This window comes from Galleria mellonella, unplaced genomic scaffold, assembly GCF_026898425.1.
Source record: "Galleria mellonella isolate WM207_F2 unplaced genomic scaffold, CSIRO_AGI_GalMel_v1 utg32, whole genome shotgun sequence".
In the NCBI taxonomy this organism is placed as follows: Eukaryota; Metazoa; Arthropoda; class Insecta; order Lepidoptera; family Pyralidae; genus Galleria; species Galleria mellonella.
In genome coordinates this window covers 7,374,838-7,391,432 of record NW_026442075.1, presented here as the reverse complement: position 1 = coordinate 7,391,432, position 16,595 = coordinate 7,374,838, and the positions used below count along the sequence as shown (strand labels likewise).

General features: G+C 30.9%; 1 protein-coding gene across 1 annotated transcript in view; it reads left to right on the top strand.

Moving 5' to 3' along the window:
• LOC113510803 (A disintegrin and metalloproteinase with thrombospondin motifs 12) overlaps positions 1-14,745 on the top strand; it is a 98,615-nt gene extending 83,870 nt beyond the window's left edge. The window contains exons 10-20 of the mRNA XM_052896293.1: positions 1,938-2,011; positions 2,334-2,500; positions 3,331-3,518; positions 4,457-4,587; positions 5,424-5,546; positions 6,179-6,327; positions 6,455-6,570; positions 7,027-7,141; positions 8,319-8,490; positions 9,371-9,564; positions 10,556-14,745. Of these exons, the coding sequence (XP_052752253.1) occupies positions 1,938-2,011; positions 2,334-2,500; positions 3,331-3,518; positions 4,457-4,587; positions 5,424-5,546; positions 6,179-6,327; positions 6,455-6,570; positions 7,027-7,141; positions 8,319-8,490; positions 9,371-9,564; positions 10,556-10,687 (1,561 nt within the window). The 3' untranslated portion in view covers positions 10,688-14,745. The remainder of the gene's footprint in view (positions 1-1,937; positions 2,012-2,333; positions 2,501-3,330; positions 3,519-4,456; positions 4,588-5,423; positions 5,547-6,178; positions 6,328-6,454; positions 6,571-7,026; positions 7,142-8,318; positions 8,491-9,370; positions 9,565-10,555) is intronic.
• The last annotated feature ends 1,850 nt before the right edge of the window (positions 14,746-16,595 follow it).

Below are 16,595 nucleotides of genomic sequence, written 5' to 3'. Positions count from 1 at the left end.
AATGCTAGTAAGTACTATTTACCAACATTAAATTATTATAAATTTTAATCCATTAAGTTTTAAAAATTATGACCACGTTTTAAACAAAAAATTTCGAAAGTTAGAGTCAATGTTAACATAATGTATCTACTTATGTTTTAACTGTTTACGATACATATCACACGCAGATAACCTTTCTGCTTATAGCTAATTCAATTTATAGAAAGTCGGCAGCTTCTTTCAAACAAGAAATTTCGCTTCGATCGTCACGCAATAAATTGCAAAAAGCTTTTAGCTCATTCTACTTACTCGGTATTAAATTAGTATCAGCCATAATCCAGTAATGTACTTACTCTATCAATTCTATCTATCTAAGCGCTTCTAGTACTGAAATATAAAATAGCTCATGAAATTCATTTTGCTTTAATACTTTTACTATCTACTACTTGATACAATACAAATGTCGTTCAATATAGAAAGCATTTTGATGCTCGGAAACAGTATATCTTATAGATTATCAAATGTCTATACGTAACGTGAAAATTCATTTCAATATGCGACACTTCAATAAATATAAGTTAAATGTTGAAATTAAATGTTATTTTACTTTAAACTCCATCGTTTGAGTGTTTAAAATTTCTTATTTTTACACGATTCAAACGTCAGCAGGGTCACCGGTTACACAATGAATTATTTATAACACTTAAACAAAATATTTATGCGACTAGATTATTTGTCAAATACGTTAATTAAAATAACTCATCGTATTATTATAAGACACGTATTTTTTAGATACCTACGAATAAGTATGTGTATTTTACGGAATTCCATGATTATAATAATATGAAAACTAATTATGTAAATACTACAACAGCTGTGATAAAATTTAATAAATTAATAAATTAATATTAATTTATGTATCTATTGGACGTTATTAGATATCCGCATCGACGGCATACTATGTCGTCAATATAGTTATATTACATTACTTTGATTAAATTTATTTTGAAATCCAAATTAGCTAGCCGTAACTGTATAAATTTCCGTAAATATATACTACTTTTTTATAATCATACTATATACTGGGGGAATGAAGGGTGAAATTCCCAGTTTCAAAATTAACTAGGCGAGTATTTAGCTATTAGAGAGTCTGGTGCTTGGTGTCAGTCACTAATAACCAAAGACGTAAAAGCAATAACAATGCAAAGTCCGGAATTAAAGTTTTAGGGTTTGAAATTGAGTTTCACAATCTTTTAAATCGTTATTTCGTTATAAATGTGTTATCATATCTTTTAGTTAAAAAGTTTGCAACTTAGTCAATAATTTGGAAAAATTTCCTGGCATAGAATAGACCACCCTCTCCTGTATCGTATGAGTCGACTAAGTGAGTTTATAGTCAAGGGATAGGTAACAGCGTTCCTTTTAAAACATCACTAAAGTTGTTGCTTACCCTCCTGTCAAGTGTGGCAACTATTGGAAATCTTACTTATTAGGAAAGCCTATGTTCAGCAATGGACAGTTAACATCTGACATAATGATAATGATGATTTTAGACTACAATCATCCATCTTTTCCTTTAAGATGCTTCCTAAACTAATATTTATTTACCTCTTACCTCGGACATTACAATATTTATTGACCAATTAAATCAACATATATTGATTACTTGTATCTATTTGTTAGAAAAAACTTCAAGTTCTTTCTTGAACACTATCACTACACACTATTATAGATGTTTGTAATATTTTTTTCTTTATTTATTATCATTCTAATGTATTTCTATTCTTCGAAGATAATTACACAAAGATTGCCTTAAAAAAATTGTTAATTAATGTATCCCTTGCGTACCACCACTTATTCTGTAAGAAATGAGTACATTCATTCTTTATTTAAAATAAACATGTGATAAAGTGCGAAATATGATGTCGATTTTATGTTATGTGTTTATTTATTCACAGTGCTGGTTTAGGAGAATGTTTGAGTGACAAACCTTCGCAGGAAGAATATTACGAATATCCGGAAGATCCTGCCGGTAAGATCAAATTCCTTTATATATTTGCCAATATATTCTACGGATAATACCTATTTATGAAATAGGACAGTACTATTGCTCCATACAAGTTTACTAATTATTTAGTAGTTAAATTCGGCTAGTAATACATCAATAGAATAATGTACACAAACTACATACAGTAGAAGGTCAGTTATACAATACAATGGGTTTTGATAGATTTTTCAACCTGTAACTAAATTTACCTTATAGATAAATATAATAATTATTATTAGATATATTATTGTGTTTAGTTTCAAGAACTGACTAAACTAATTTACTAATCAGTCTTAATATATTTTAGGTGTAATGTTCGATGCAGCGACGCAATGTCACCTGCAATTTGGCTCTGAAGCAGTGGTATGCGCGAAGCCAACAGAACTTTGCGAACACTTGTGGTGCCTAGTCAACGACTCTTGCAAGACCATGCTGCGACCAGCCGCACCGGGCACAACTTGTGGACCTAATATGGTAAAACCAAAGAAAGAATATTATTTTCTATTTATGAAAACTTAAAAGAAACAGTTTATTTTGTATTAATGCTTCCAATCGTTTAAATATTCCTATGTTTTTTAGGGAAACTTGTTCAGTTTAATGAAACAATATTTTATTCGTAGGTGTACTATTTATGGTCAGTGAATGAAAATGTAGATAACATTTACAATCGTAGTTAATTTTCACTTTTTTATACATATTTAAATTTAGATTTAGATTTAGATACTTTTAGATAGTATTTACCTGTAATTGCGTTTCATTATGAAAATACTATCTAAAAGTATCTACTTAGATAGATTTTATTGCCGATATCCAAGTTATCACATCAATACAATCCATGTCGAAACGTCAGCAAAATAGATATGTATGTATGAATAGATACTATAAAAGTATTTACAATGGTGACAATACGATAGTTTGTAAGGATGAATGGATGAATATTTGTTACTCTTTCATGTAAAAACTACTATACGGATTATGAACTTTGGCATATGGGTGGGTTATATCCTAACTTAGCACATAGAGCAATTGATACGCGGACAAATCCGCGAAATATAGCTAATGAATTATAATGGAATGGTTACCTCTGTCTACGCTATCTACTAGTTTACGTTGGCGAGGTACTCCAGTAATAGTGATTGATGGAGATCAAGTTAGATCAGCTGGTTAATTATGACAAATCCATTAGAAATCAACTACGATGATTTATAGAGGAACTGCGTGGAGAGGAGGCCGACTGGACAGAGTATATTCCTGGGAATGGGGTCATTAGTCCCCATTACTAACAATCCCTTCCCACTTTACAGTGGTGTCAGAACCAGACGTGTGTGGCTCGCACCCCCTCCCCCGCCCCCCGCGACGGTGGCTGGGGCCCGTGGAGCGAGTGGAGCGAGTGTTCCCGCACGTGCGGCGCTGGTGTCTCAACGCAATCGCGCGAGTGCAACAACCCGCAGCCCTATAACAATGGAAACTATTGCATAGGAGACAGGAGTCGGTCAGTAACTTTGTAAATTACTTTACCAGCGGGAGGCCTTGTACAAAAAGCGATTAATTGAGTACTTCTTCCACTCGTATTAATGTCGATAAAAGGCAATGGTTGCATACCTGTTTTTTTTTTTAATGAACATATTATGACATAAAAATTACAAGTAGGTACAGGATATGTAAGCCATCATATGTTTTGCTATTTTGGTCCCCAGAAATGGCAAAGTATAAGAGAGTATCACAGTGTATTCTGTGATGTAGTACATATATTATCCATGATGTTCATGTTTATTTACCGACAGCTATCATTTTCCATCCAGGCAAGCTATCAGATTGTTTGTAATTCCTTTATGAAATGAATAAATAGAAACTTACTACTCGTATCTTTTCTACTTGTATATACTTGCAGTTCCCTGTATAATGTAATGAATCTTATCATATCTCCATAAACAATATTAAATCAGGTAAAAGTTGCAATGTAATTAAAAAATAATCAAAAGATTCCTCGAAATAGCGTCTCTTTTGAACCTTTTTTTATTCTACGTTGAAAAATAGGTACGTAAAGGCCCGGTGCAACTATTTAAGATATCGAATATTTTGTAGGATGGTCGTTAATTTCTTAGAAATCCTAAATCTCATAACTTAATACAAAAAAATACTAGGTAGGCAAACAGGTTTGTACCTACCCAATTATGAAAACGGAGGATAATGTCTTTTGAATGTAAGTAAAATATATATACGTGTGCATCAAGTTTTTGATACAACATGTAGTACAAATTAATTGATATATTTTAATAAATGAGATGTCAATATATTCATCTTATTGTGGGTTTTATATTTATTAATTAAAAGATAATACTAAAAAATAAATAAAGCTGTCAAAGTTTCAATAAAGTACCTATTCTTTTTTTATAAATTCGTCCCGATAATTAATTCTTTTTGTTTCAGATATAAAATATGCAACACAGATCCATGCCCCATTAACGAACCTACATTTAGAGAAGTGCAGTGCGCGCGATACAATAACAAAACATATAAGAACATGACTATCGCCGAGTGGATTCCATACTTTGATCAAGGTATGCACGTATATATCATTGTTATATTTATCTACTTTTTGCAAAAAAATATTTTTTGATGAATGTATCTAGAATGTTAACATAATAAAACTCCATTCAACATAATCTCAAACATTTATGTGATGTTTTTGACAATAGCTAAAGGTCTAATGTTTTACCATGTCTTAAATATAAATTTTTACATCATTGGAAACGATACACGGCTAGACCCTATTTGACAATAAAATAGTTATCGTTCTTGATTCGATGTGTGAGTAAAACTTGCTATGTTATCCACATAAAAAATAGCCAAGTATGTGTCATTCGACTTTAAAAACGTAACGTTCAGGTTTTACGACTTGGTACGGTCGCTCATTTTATATTTGTTAGATTATTCACTTGCTCCTAAAATTAGGACTGGAGTAAAAAAATTGAATTGTAAGCGAAATTGGAGTCTGTTTCGGGAACATATTATTACGATGTGGTTGATAGTGACAAAATCGTGATTTTCAAAGATGATGTACATATAAATAAAAATGTCAATGAACAATAATATTTTAATTAATATAATATTCGGTAAAATATTTAGAGCGTACTAGTAGTAATTTAGCAATAATTAATCTTATTTAATAAACTAATTTCTTATGCATAGTATCTACGTATTAACTTAAAGGTGACTCCATACCTTTATTATCCCACGATAACTTATTTTTATATAGTTATAGCTAATTTCATGCATAACTAAAAATAATCATAACAAATATTTGAAACAATAAAGTTGTATAGATATTTTATTTTTTAACATTTTGATTAAGTAATTTTATTAATAAAATATTTGTCCAACTTGTATTTCCCAGATAGACCATGTGAGTTGAAATGTACCCCACACGATGACAACGACTTGGAAATAGCAGCGGGCTTCGTTATAGATGGCACTCCTTGTAGACAAAACCCTGGGGCCAGAGACATGTGCATATCTGGTAGGAATATATTTGTTTTTACATTTAATAAATTACTTAACAGCGACGTCCCTCTTAAAACATCACCAAATCCTAACTGTGGTTGTCAAGCCGCCTGCCAAGTATGGCAACTACTGATGAAACTCCCTCGATAGGGGAAGCCAATGTTCAGCAGTGGACAGTTAACGCCTGATGGAGAATAAATTACACAGTTAACATAAATTACAATTTCACTACAACTGGTTCACGTTAAAAACACAAATGGGAAAGAGGTGCCCAAGCAAACGACTTTTGTACTAAGTTTCCCTCTGGTGAAAGATACATACATCTATTATATGGATTAAAAAATGGCTACATACTTATTCGAACTTATAAAAAAGAAAAGTTTTCACGACCCTGAAGAATCCTGAAGAACAAGAAATTATAAAAGAGTATCTACTCTATGATAACCTTAGCAGATTTGTCTCTCTCTCTCTCTCTCTCTCTCTCTCTCTCTCTCTCTCTCTCTCTCTCTCTCTTCCGCAAATGAATGACTATATATAATATGTTGTTCTCTATTTTTAATTGACTTCGAAAAGATTAAAGGAGATTGTAATGAAAATTGCCACATATTTAGTTGAAAATAAGTGACATCAAAAAAAATGTTTTTTCAGGAATCTGCTACAAAGTGGGCTGCGATTGGATCGTAGATTCAGAGAAGGAAGATGATGCATGTGGGGTATGTGGGGGTAATGGCTCTGATTGCAAAACAGTAAAAGGCATCTACAACAAGGGCACCACCAGACAATCTGGACTCAGTGAGGTAAGATTTGTGGCGAACAAGCTAACGGCCCACAAGTTGGAAACCGTCGCTTATAATCATAATGATGATATTTAATCTTCTGATGACTGGGGGGTAAAGTCATTCCATTGAACATATTTTTTTTCAGGTTGCTGTCATACCAGCTGGATCAAGAAACGTAAAGATTCAAGAAAAAGTCAGTCCTGGTAACTACATTTCAATTGGAAGCGCAAAATCGAGAAAGATTTATCTTAGTGGAGCACGGTACACTATAATTTTTAACTCGTAATTTTTTTTTTATAATAGGTTGTAGTTCTTGTGTTATAAAAAATCGAGTAAAATCAAGAAGCATCCAAAAAGTCGTATTCGCACTTACATATAATTAGATTCTCATTGGAACCAATGTGGTAATTAAATATTACATTGCCCCAATCAAACATTAAAACCAGGACTGTCATGCGGGACACCATATCTACCGCTATTAGTATTCCATAGGTATCTCTTATGAAATCATTTAGTTGATCATATATATGTCTGTATAAACCTTTTTCCATGTAATAGATAAAGATATGAGAGCCATAGGAATACATTCTTTATTGTTATGAATATTTATCATAAAGCTATTTAGGTATATTAAGTAGGTAATTAGGTATAGATTGAAGTATTTCAGTCCTATAACTTACTTCGTTGGTTAATTTTAAATTAATTACTATTTTTCAGAAATACCGCGCTAACGGAATATTTCGTAGCAGGATCCCAAGCTATATACGAACGAGACCGCGATTGGGAGAAAGTAAGAATACAAGGTCCCATCGCTGAGGATATTAAAGTTTATGTAAGTTTATAGTATGTGTATTTTAGAGTCATGTTCTCATATCACTTTCTCTCCACTGCCATTGGATAAAACTCTATAAACATTGTTAATACCCGGCTTATTTAATGCAGACAAGAAGCAAACAACGACATAATCTTGTATTAACAGGATAACACGGTCATACGCCTTACCTTTTAGTGGTGTTACTAAGGTGAAGAAACCAGACACAAACGATGAGCTCATTAGGTTCTGGGTCAAGATCTAGAACGTGTACATTTAATACTGTGATAATATGACTGCGTTAACCGCTTATTGTCAAGCGGATCGTAAACTCTAGCTCCACAGTAATAGATCGCTCGAACACCGCCATATCTATATTTATTTTTTGGCAGACTGTATTCATTATACCGTAGTGCGAGAGCGGGTTGATTTCAAAGAACGTATCAGTGTAAAAATAAAAAACAACATACTACATTATTTTTATTTTTAAAAAGATGATAAGATGGTTAATAAACCCGCTTGTACTAACTGTATACGCTGACGGGTCACCAATGATGATAAATGAGTTTGTCAAGATTTAACCATGGTAGGTTACCAAGGGATACCATGTAGAGGTCGACATAATAGGGTAAACTTACAATAAACAAATAAATCGTTAATTCTCATTAGTATACAATTTCTTCCTCCCGTTATTACCACGTTACTAGTCTAGGTCTGTGGAAAATAATGTCTGACTAAAGAATAATGAAACTGATGTGAAAATAAAAGAACACAAACTTACTTCCATACTTACAATGACCTCAATTTATGATGACGTCATAATAATATAAAAATTAAATTCAACCAGCACTATTTCATTCCTTGTCCTGTACTACGATTGGTTCCCGTCTCCAGAGGAGGCTTATTGACAGGTCACCTGATCGATTTAATTACGTATTGGCCGAGTAAATCCATAGAAAAGGCGTATCTGCCTAAATGTATGTACATATATGAAAACATAGAAATAGAGACCCTGGCCGTAAGGAACCGCACGTAAGGGAAAGAATAAGACATCCGACATTGATCTTTGTTTCGTTCTATCTTATTCACACGCAGATAATAATGTATCTATGAAGGATTCCTTTGCTACTTGTCTAGAAGTACTGGAATAACGCATACAATCACAGGATTGGCGATAAAAAATGTACTTATTTCCCAGCAACGAATATGCCGTGGCCTTCATCGCAACCCTGGTGTGACGTACCAGTACACGGTGGACCGTGAGCGGCAGCGACAGTTCAGGTATCGGCTGTCCGAGTGGTCCCCCTGCTCGGTTACCTGCGGCCTTGGCTACATGCGACGACAACACGAATGTGTCGATAAAAATAACCGTAAGTTCTATTCCATACTTACAATGACCTCAATTTATGATGACGTCATAATAATATAAAAATTAAATTCAACCAGCACTATTTCATTCCTTGTCCTGTACTACGATTGGTTCCCGTCCCCAAAAGCATTTTAAGATAACTTTGAGTGATTATAAGAATTTTCTGTTTCTTAATTTAAATATGTCAGTTGTGTTTATCAGTCAGAATTAGAATCCAATTTATGTTATACGTGTTTCCTTTCACCAATTTTGATAAAACATACACCTATTTTCACATTGAGTTAAAATCTACTTAAATTATAAAATTTAGTCCAAATTCATTCAATCGTTTCTCGTGATGATACGGCATTAGGTGTGTAATGTTAACAATGGTCCTGTTCATGTCTATAGGCGATGGTTACCACTTTCCATCAAGTGAGCCATCAGCTTGTTTACCAATCTAAGTCGCATAAAAATATAATGAATACAATAAATAGAAATTCTAATAAGAACTGACTCGGATTCTTTTGCTTATTTCATAAGTAACAGGTTCATGGTTATTGTTCATGACTGTCAAGGACGGTTACCACTTTGTCACATAGTTTAAAAAACAGATAACTGATATGGAAGAATGGTTCTCCAGTGGCGATCCCGTACGAGCAAACGTATTGTAAGATGACCCCTAGTTGGAATGACGAACTCAAATACATTGCAAAGAATCAGTGGATGCAACTGGCTCAGAACCGTTCCTTATGGTAATCTATAGAGAAAATCTTTGTTCAACAATGGACAAATATCGTGATCAATCGGACCAATATGATGATTATGATAATTAAATGAGTTGTCATGTTAGCCATTCCAAGGTCTATAAAAGAAATAAACTAAAATTAATACCTACACAGGGCTGGTGGAGCAATCACAGTGCTATCACATCGAACAACCTCGCCACGAGGCTCTGATGCAACAGTGCCGCCAGCCCAGCTGCCCACCGCCGTCGACCACACCGTCGACAACTCAGTCAACGAAGACTCCACAGGGACGAGTGTTCTGGCTTACAGGGTCGTGGAAGCCGTGCCCTAAAGTTTGTTACATGCCGGTAAGTATTAAAAGTGTCATTGAATTTACTTGACCCATAATCTACATAAACTTAAATATTACTTAATCGTTTATAGATGTCATGTTATATATTTTATATAAGTCCAATACTTATATTTTACTTTTTTGCTTTGAAAACATTCGCATCCTTTTAAGGGAGTGTTTTATTGATGTAACTAAATAATTTTCCTGAAGATTTCTTCAGGAATATATTTACATAAGTCGAAAAAGAACAAAAAAACTACTGACTAACTCTAACTGTCAAAAAATATGGAAAGCTAGCAAAACTGCGAACCATATAATCATTATCTAGTACCTGGTTAAGTTTGTCTGATGGAGAACATGCTTATATACCATAACACAGGTCTGACCTTCTTTTGGATATAAGTGCTATAATTTTCAATATGTAAAACAAATGCGATTGTTTTCAGTTTTTTTTAATAATTACATAACTGATATACTGATAACTGATTATGACAAGTTACTACTATTATTACGCTACTACGTAAATTTCTGCGTGTTTTTGGTTATAACGCGTGGGGCATGTGTAACCAAAAACTCCATACTTGCCCATTTATTTATACGTACGTAAAACCTGTAAATGTCAAATCTGTCATAAACCTACTTAAACTTTTACAATGTTTTGTCATTTTCTTTCAGATTGGGAATTTTGTGTAAAAGAAAGAGACATAACAATTCAATAGCTAAAGTAGGTTTAAGAGAGGTTTGACGTTTTTAAGAATAAGAGATTTAAACTGTTTCTACTTACTCTAATGTCATTATATAATTGAAGCTATTATTTTGCTAAGAATCGAAAATTGGCTATTTAACAAATCAATTTCAATGTCATTATTATTTCCGAATATATAGATTAGTATAAGTGTGCTATTATAGATTATAAATTATACGGTAACTTCGCTGCAATCATATCATTGTACGATACGTTTACATATTTCAAAGGGTTTATAGTTGTTTATTATTTTCGTTTGCAGGGCGAAGAAGTAATGAAACAGCGCGCAGTGTACTGTGTCGACAGATTAACGAACACTGTTATACACGATTTACATTGTGATCCGGCAACTAAACCGAATAACACAGTCAAATGTAATGTACCGGCATGCTAATATACCAACGATGGGAAAATATAGTATTTCTCGTAGTGAAATTGTGATTAAAAAATTAATTAATCATGCGAACAAGGTATGAATGAAACATCAGAAAGATAGTGATAGTAAGAAGGTGAGTGCAATCGTGTAGTTGAGTGATAAAAATGTACCTAAGGTGTAATCGGGTAATTGTGATATTCCAAAAATTACAAATACATCGCTTTAACAACAGAGCTTTACGCCAACCACAACAGAACCTTAGACGCCATTCTAACACATTTTCTCGATAATATTGACTTAAATTGCTACTCAAGTAGTATTACTGCTCGAAGCCACATTTCGCATTTTTTCCAAAATGACGTATACACATTTGAATTAACCTTATCTCAAATGTAGTAATAGTACCTACCTATGTGAGATTGTATACAATTAATATAAATTGTTGTATAATATTTTCTTTGATTATATAGATAGAGTGTCTCTATACAAATGCTTCGAGGAAAACGGGTCAACCTTTTCAAAAAATTTTGCGCGATAAATAGTTATGAATGTTTCCAATGTAACTTCTATATTTATTTTGTTTTATAATTTTTGCATCTTTTTAATGCGTAAAACTCATTTTATTTATTAAATAGTTAAATATAGATACGTCAAGATACATTATGTGCGTAAGTTAATTTTAAACCGTGAATTGATTTGGCTAATTATATAGTGACAATTAGCTGACAAAAAGTTAATCCCTTTTTGACACTCGATTCTCTATGTATATAATTTAAGAATATTCTATATTATTTGTATATAATTACTAACTATAAATATAAATAAAATCCATGTCATTCAGAATTACCGGAACATATTACAAAATTACACTTATAATAAAAAAATACCAATGCTGATTGGTTAATTATAATAATTACCTACTAACGTCTAGTCAATTTTTCTTAAAGCTTTCGCAATTACCCGAATGAACCTTATAATTAACAATTAGCGAGCACATGCCACCGATTTGCCTTTTAGGGCGAAAAAACTTGACAAGAGTAGATTTTAAAATGTTATATGTGCGTAAATGAGAAACCGATGAATTGTTTGTCGATAGTATAAATCGTTAGTGTTTTAAATAAGCTCTCAGTGAACTGAACAGACGCCGATGTTGTAAAATGTAATTAAAAAAATTGTTACCCCCCACTATCATTGTGCTATGTGTTCATATAGGAGGATCAAATATATTCATATCTATTTTTTTATAATATTTTGTTTACTAAATATATTTTTTTTATAAAAGATAAAGTATGCTTAAACTGCCATATTAATACTTAAGTTTAGTTTTAACAGTCTCCGCTTAGTAATAATAAATTAATGCTACTAAGTACATAGGTAATTATTTTTTTTATTTATTACATATTCTGTAACGTCAGTATTAAAGTCATGTACGTATTTTGTTTTCTCATGAATGTGAGCGTAATTTACGTAGATTATTAATAAATTTGGACCAAAAAATTAAATCAATTACACATTGCCATGATTATGTAGTCACAGACAAATTTAGATTACTACTAAATTAAAATATTATTATAGGCTCTCAAGGTGTTTCTTGAACGGACTAGATACTTTTAATTTAGTTACGTTTGTATAAATAAACTACTTAACACCATAAGAATAATATCTGATACTCATTATAGATATACGTATAAGATGTCTGGAACGGACAAACCAGCCTTCCACATATCTCGATATACTTGGTAGTTTTGTATATATTTTTTTACTTATACTATCTAGGTACTGTGATCATTTACTGCCAATGTCACATGAAATTCTAATGTATTCTCGTATTATATATTTACCAACCAAGTACTCTTTAATGAGAGTTATTTAATTTATTTAACAAAATTATTATTTTGTTAGAGACACCTATGCACAATAGTACATGGGCGAGAACCAAATTGAATAGGATATAAAAAGAAGTGCATTTTAATTGTCGTAAAGATTGGAAGTTTGTAATTAGACAAAATAAATGTGAGTGTTTATACTATATAAACACGTTTGTAGCATATGATAAAAACTTATCGATAGAAAATTTATTAGTGTATTAGACACGAATTCATAGGGTTCCGCAACCTATTATCCAATACCACTTGTAGGTTGGCAGGTAGCTACCAATTTAAATTGTCAACTGACTTAATTTAATTTATGGGTATAATCTTGGATTAATTTCTTTTAATTAACACTACCTTTTCAAGAACATCAATGATAGGATTCTAGCAATTTAGAAAATTGTTTGTATTTTGACAGATGTGTAATGAAGAAGTTTCACCGTAAATAGGTACATATACATACATGAACAGCACAAAAAAATATCGTAATTTATGTAAATATTAGAAACTGCGTGCTGATTAAGGTCTTCAAGTAGATGTGTCACGCTTATCTTTTTTCTCGAAATATGAGATTAATGTTAATCTGGTATACTAGAAAGAAAAAGAGAAAGTATTTTTATGTAAGTAAACTTAGATTTAAGCATTTCTGAATAATCGTTGTTTCATTATTTCATTTCCCATTCAGAATGAAACATCAGGCAAGAAACTGAGGTGTTGTTTTTTTTTTTTTAATAAAATATATGTATAAAAAAAATAAATCAAATCAGTCCATATAGGCAGCGTCCGTCACGAGTATAATGAAGAGTCAGCCATCATTGCGTTAAATCGTACTTTAGGAAACTAGGGTATGAGTTTACCATGTTACATTAGACTAAGAAAAACATCATCATCAGTACATTTATTAAAAATATCAGCTAGATATAGAACAATAGGGTTAATGAATGTAGCAATAACACTGGCAGGTAGGTATGCCCCAATAAACTTCCGTATTTTTTTAATTCGTCTAAAGGTTTTTATTATTGTGAATAGGAATAATATATTCAAATTTAAACTGATTTCGCCACTTTTGTAAATGACATCAAAGACGATGTAATTTCAATCGAAATATGGACAAAGTATTTTCCAAAAATATCTACTATATCACGCGTTGATGTTATTAGATTATTATTATGATTGTATGTAAAATCCTTACAGCTAGTTTTACTTTTTCCAGTTACTCTGTTTATAGTATCCCATACAGTTTTAATTTTATTTTGATATTCTTTAATTTCTTTATATAGACAATTATAGACTAGATTTAGTGAAACATCATAAAGGTACCAACTCTGTGATGTGATATAATCATGGAGTATTTCTGTCGTAGGAACTTCGAATGACGCCCTATTTGCTCATTATACAAGCACCTGACTGTAGATATAAGGAATCAAAAACATAAGCACATAATATGAATAAAATCTTAACCATTTGTAGTCGTGGTGAAACTGTAATATACAGGCAAATAGCCAAGTTAGTTCACGCATAAAGTAACTACGGAACCCTATTGATACATCTACTTAACAAAAATATTGACAAAGACAACGCACATGTTAAAGTTGCTAGTCTTTAAGCATATTTTTTTTTTTTTACCTAATAATATAACGTGGATGAATACTGTTTTTCAGAAATTAACACAGAAAAAGTTTATATATATACATATGTATGTATATGCATTTTGAGTTTGAGTGTGAAAAAAGCAACCTAGTCTACCTTTTTCAATTTTTGTAGATTAATTTGTTAAATGTGATGCATTATTAAAGATCTGTTTAGATTTACTTTATATGTACTCAATCGTGTAATTTTAACAATAGGTATCATTAACAAATAATGAGTAAAGAAAGCCACTTAAAACTAGATATTTTTATTTATTAAAAATTTAAAAGCTAGTGGTAATTGTCTTATGTAAACGTAATTAAGTAACATCAGAATCGCTTTCATTTGAGGCAATGCGGAATCCTGTTATTAGTTAAATATTATAATACCTATATTAAAATTTAACCTATTACTATACCTAGTTGTAATAATATGTACAGAATATTTTTAAACTAATAATAATAATTCCCTTTTAAGTAATTAGATTTTAAATAAAATATCATATTGATGTTTTAAATAAGTATAATAGGCATGTATGTAATTTAGATATGAAATTAAAACGAATTTTGTTTTTAATTATTTTTTATTTATTTCCTTCGTTTTTAAGTATTACCTATTCATATTGACGTTAAAAGAAGAAACCCAACAAATTAAAAGGAAAAGTTTATATGTATATTGTTTTGTTCTAAAATCCAGCTATACTGGAAAAAATGCAAGAAGATACTTAATTTATTTTCCAAACTACTATATATTTTTTTATATATCCATTTAATTAGCCATAAAATAATGTATAACTCTGGATTTATTTCAAAAAGAAAGAAAGGATATAAATGACGTTTCTCATAAGGTTTCATTTTCATCTTCAGTAGATACGGTAAAAATCATCACAATTTTAATTCTCCTAATTTAATTTTCTATTTTAAACTACACATAGTTTTAATATTTTTTCTCTTTTAATACGTATACAAATAAATACTTCTTTATAAATATAATCCCATCAAAATAATGTCAAGCTCACAACACAGTTTTTCCACTAGAAAAAGTTGTGAGGTTTCATGTAAAACCAAGTTAGTCTCATTTATAGTGACTATATCAAAATTTGATATCTTTATTTCTATAATAATTATTTGGCATATGGATTTGGCAACATATTTTACTAATTAAATATTTTATTTTATATCTATTCCTGAGTACACTGTTTAGATTTTTTATACAACTTAAATGGCATACAAGCTGACGGCCCACCTGATGGAAAGTAGTAATGGTCAACTATAGACATGAATATTACTATAGACATAACAGAATGTACACTGTCACCCATAATACCCCACATGCGTAACCATTCCTAAGGACTAAGGTGCCTCTGTATCCTGTAATTTCATTGCCATATCCCACTCTTCAAACTGAAACACAGCAAACATAACAATTTCACAGGAAATACACGAATGGGACAGAGGTACCGAAGTACGTTTGCATCGGTACCTCTATCCCATTCATACTTTTATTCAAATATTCCTCTCTGGTGATTAGATTTACGTAGTAATTAAAATAATACATTTTGTATTAGATTATTCTTTTATAATTATGGTGTAGTGTAGTTGCCAAGTGAATATAAATATAAAGATTTCTAATATTAATAAGATTACTATAAATGAAACTGGCTTAGTTTTACATGAGATCTCACAATACAACTATTGTAGTGGAAGAATTTTTTAACATGTTAATTTTTTTTTTGTTTTTGATGGGATCTCTTTTTCTTTGTATATTTCTTTTTTCTCTTTATTTTTTTTTATGATATATTATTTTGTTCATCAGCTACATTTGTGTAGCTGATGAACAAAATAATATATTTGCACAATGAGTTATTTGAATAAACGAACGTAATTTTTAATAATTATTTCCATTTAATGAAAATTAACAATAAAATAAAAGTTTTTTTTTTTTAATTTTTTCCTTCCTTTATAGGCTAAATGCTAACTAAAATTAAAAACTTGAAGTTTATGAGATTGCTAAAATTTTTATGATTGCAGAGTGTGACAGTGATAAAATTAAAGAACTTTGCATTATTCTTCGTAAACTATACGGTATAATTATTACGTATTTTAGCAAATAACCACTTAAAAACAAACTTCTTGCTATATCCACAATGAATTTATAATTATTATATACAAAAAAAGTTTATTTTAGCTATATATATATATATATATATATATATAATTTTAATATATATATATATATTAGATATAGACTTCGACCAGTTACAGTTTGATTATATTACTAAGATAGATACTTAGGTTAGAATTTTATTTTCTAACAACTTTATGTTTTACTTTCACATAAAATGAGATACAATATCTATACATATAATAAAACTGTAGGTCGAATGTCTGTACATAGAAAAAAACGCTAAAAACCGACCCCCGGAG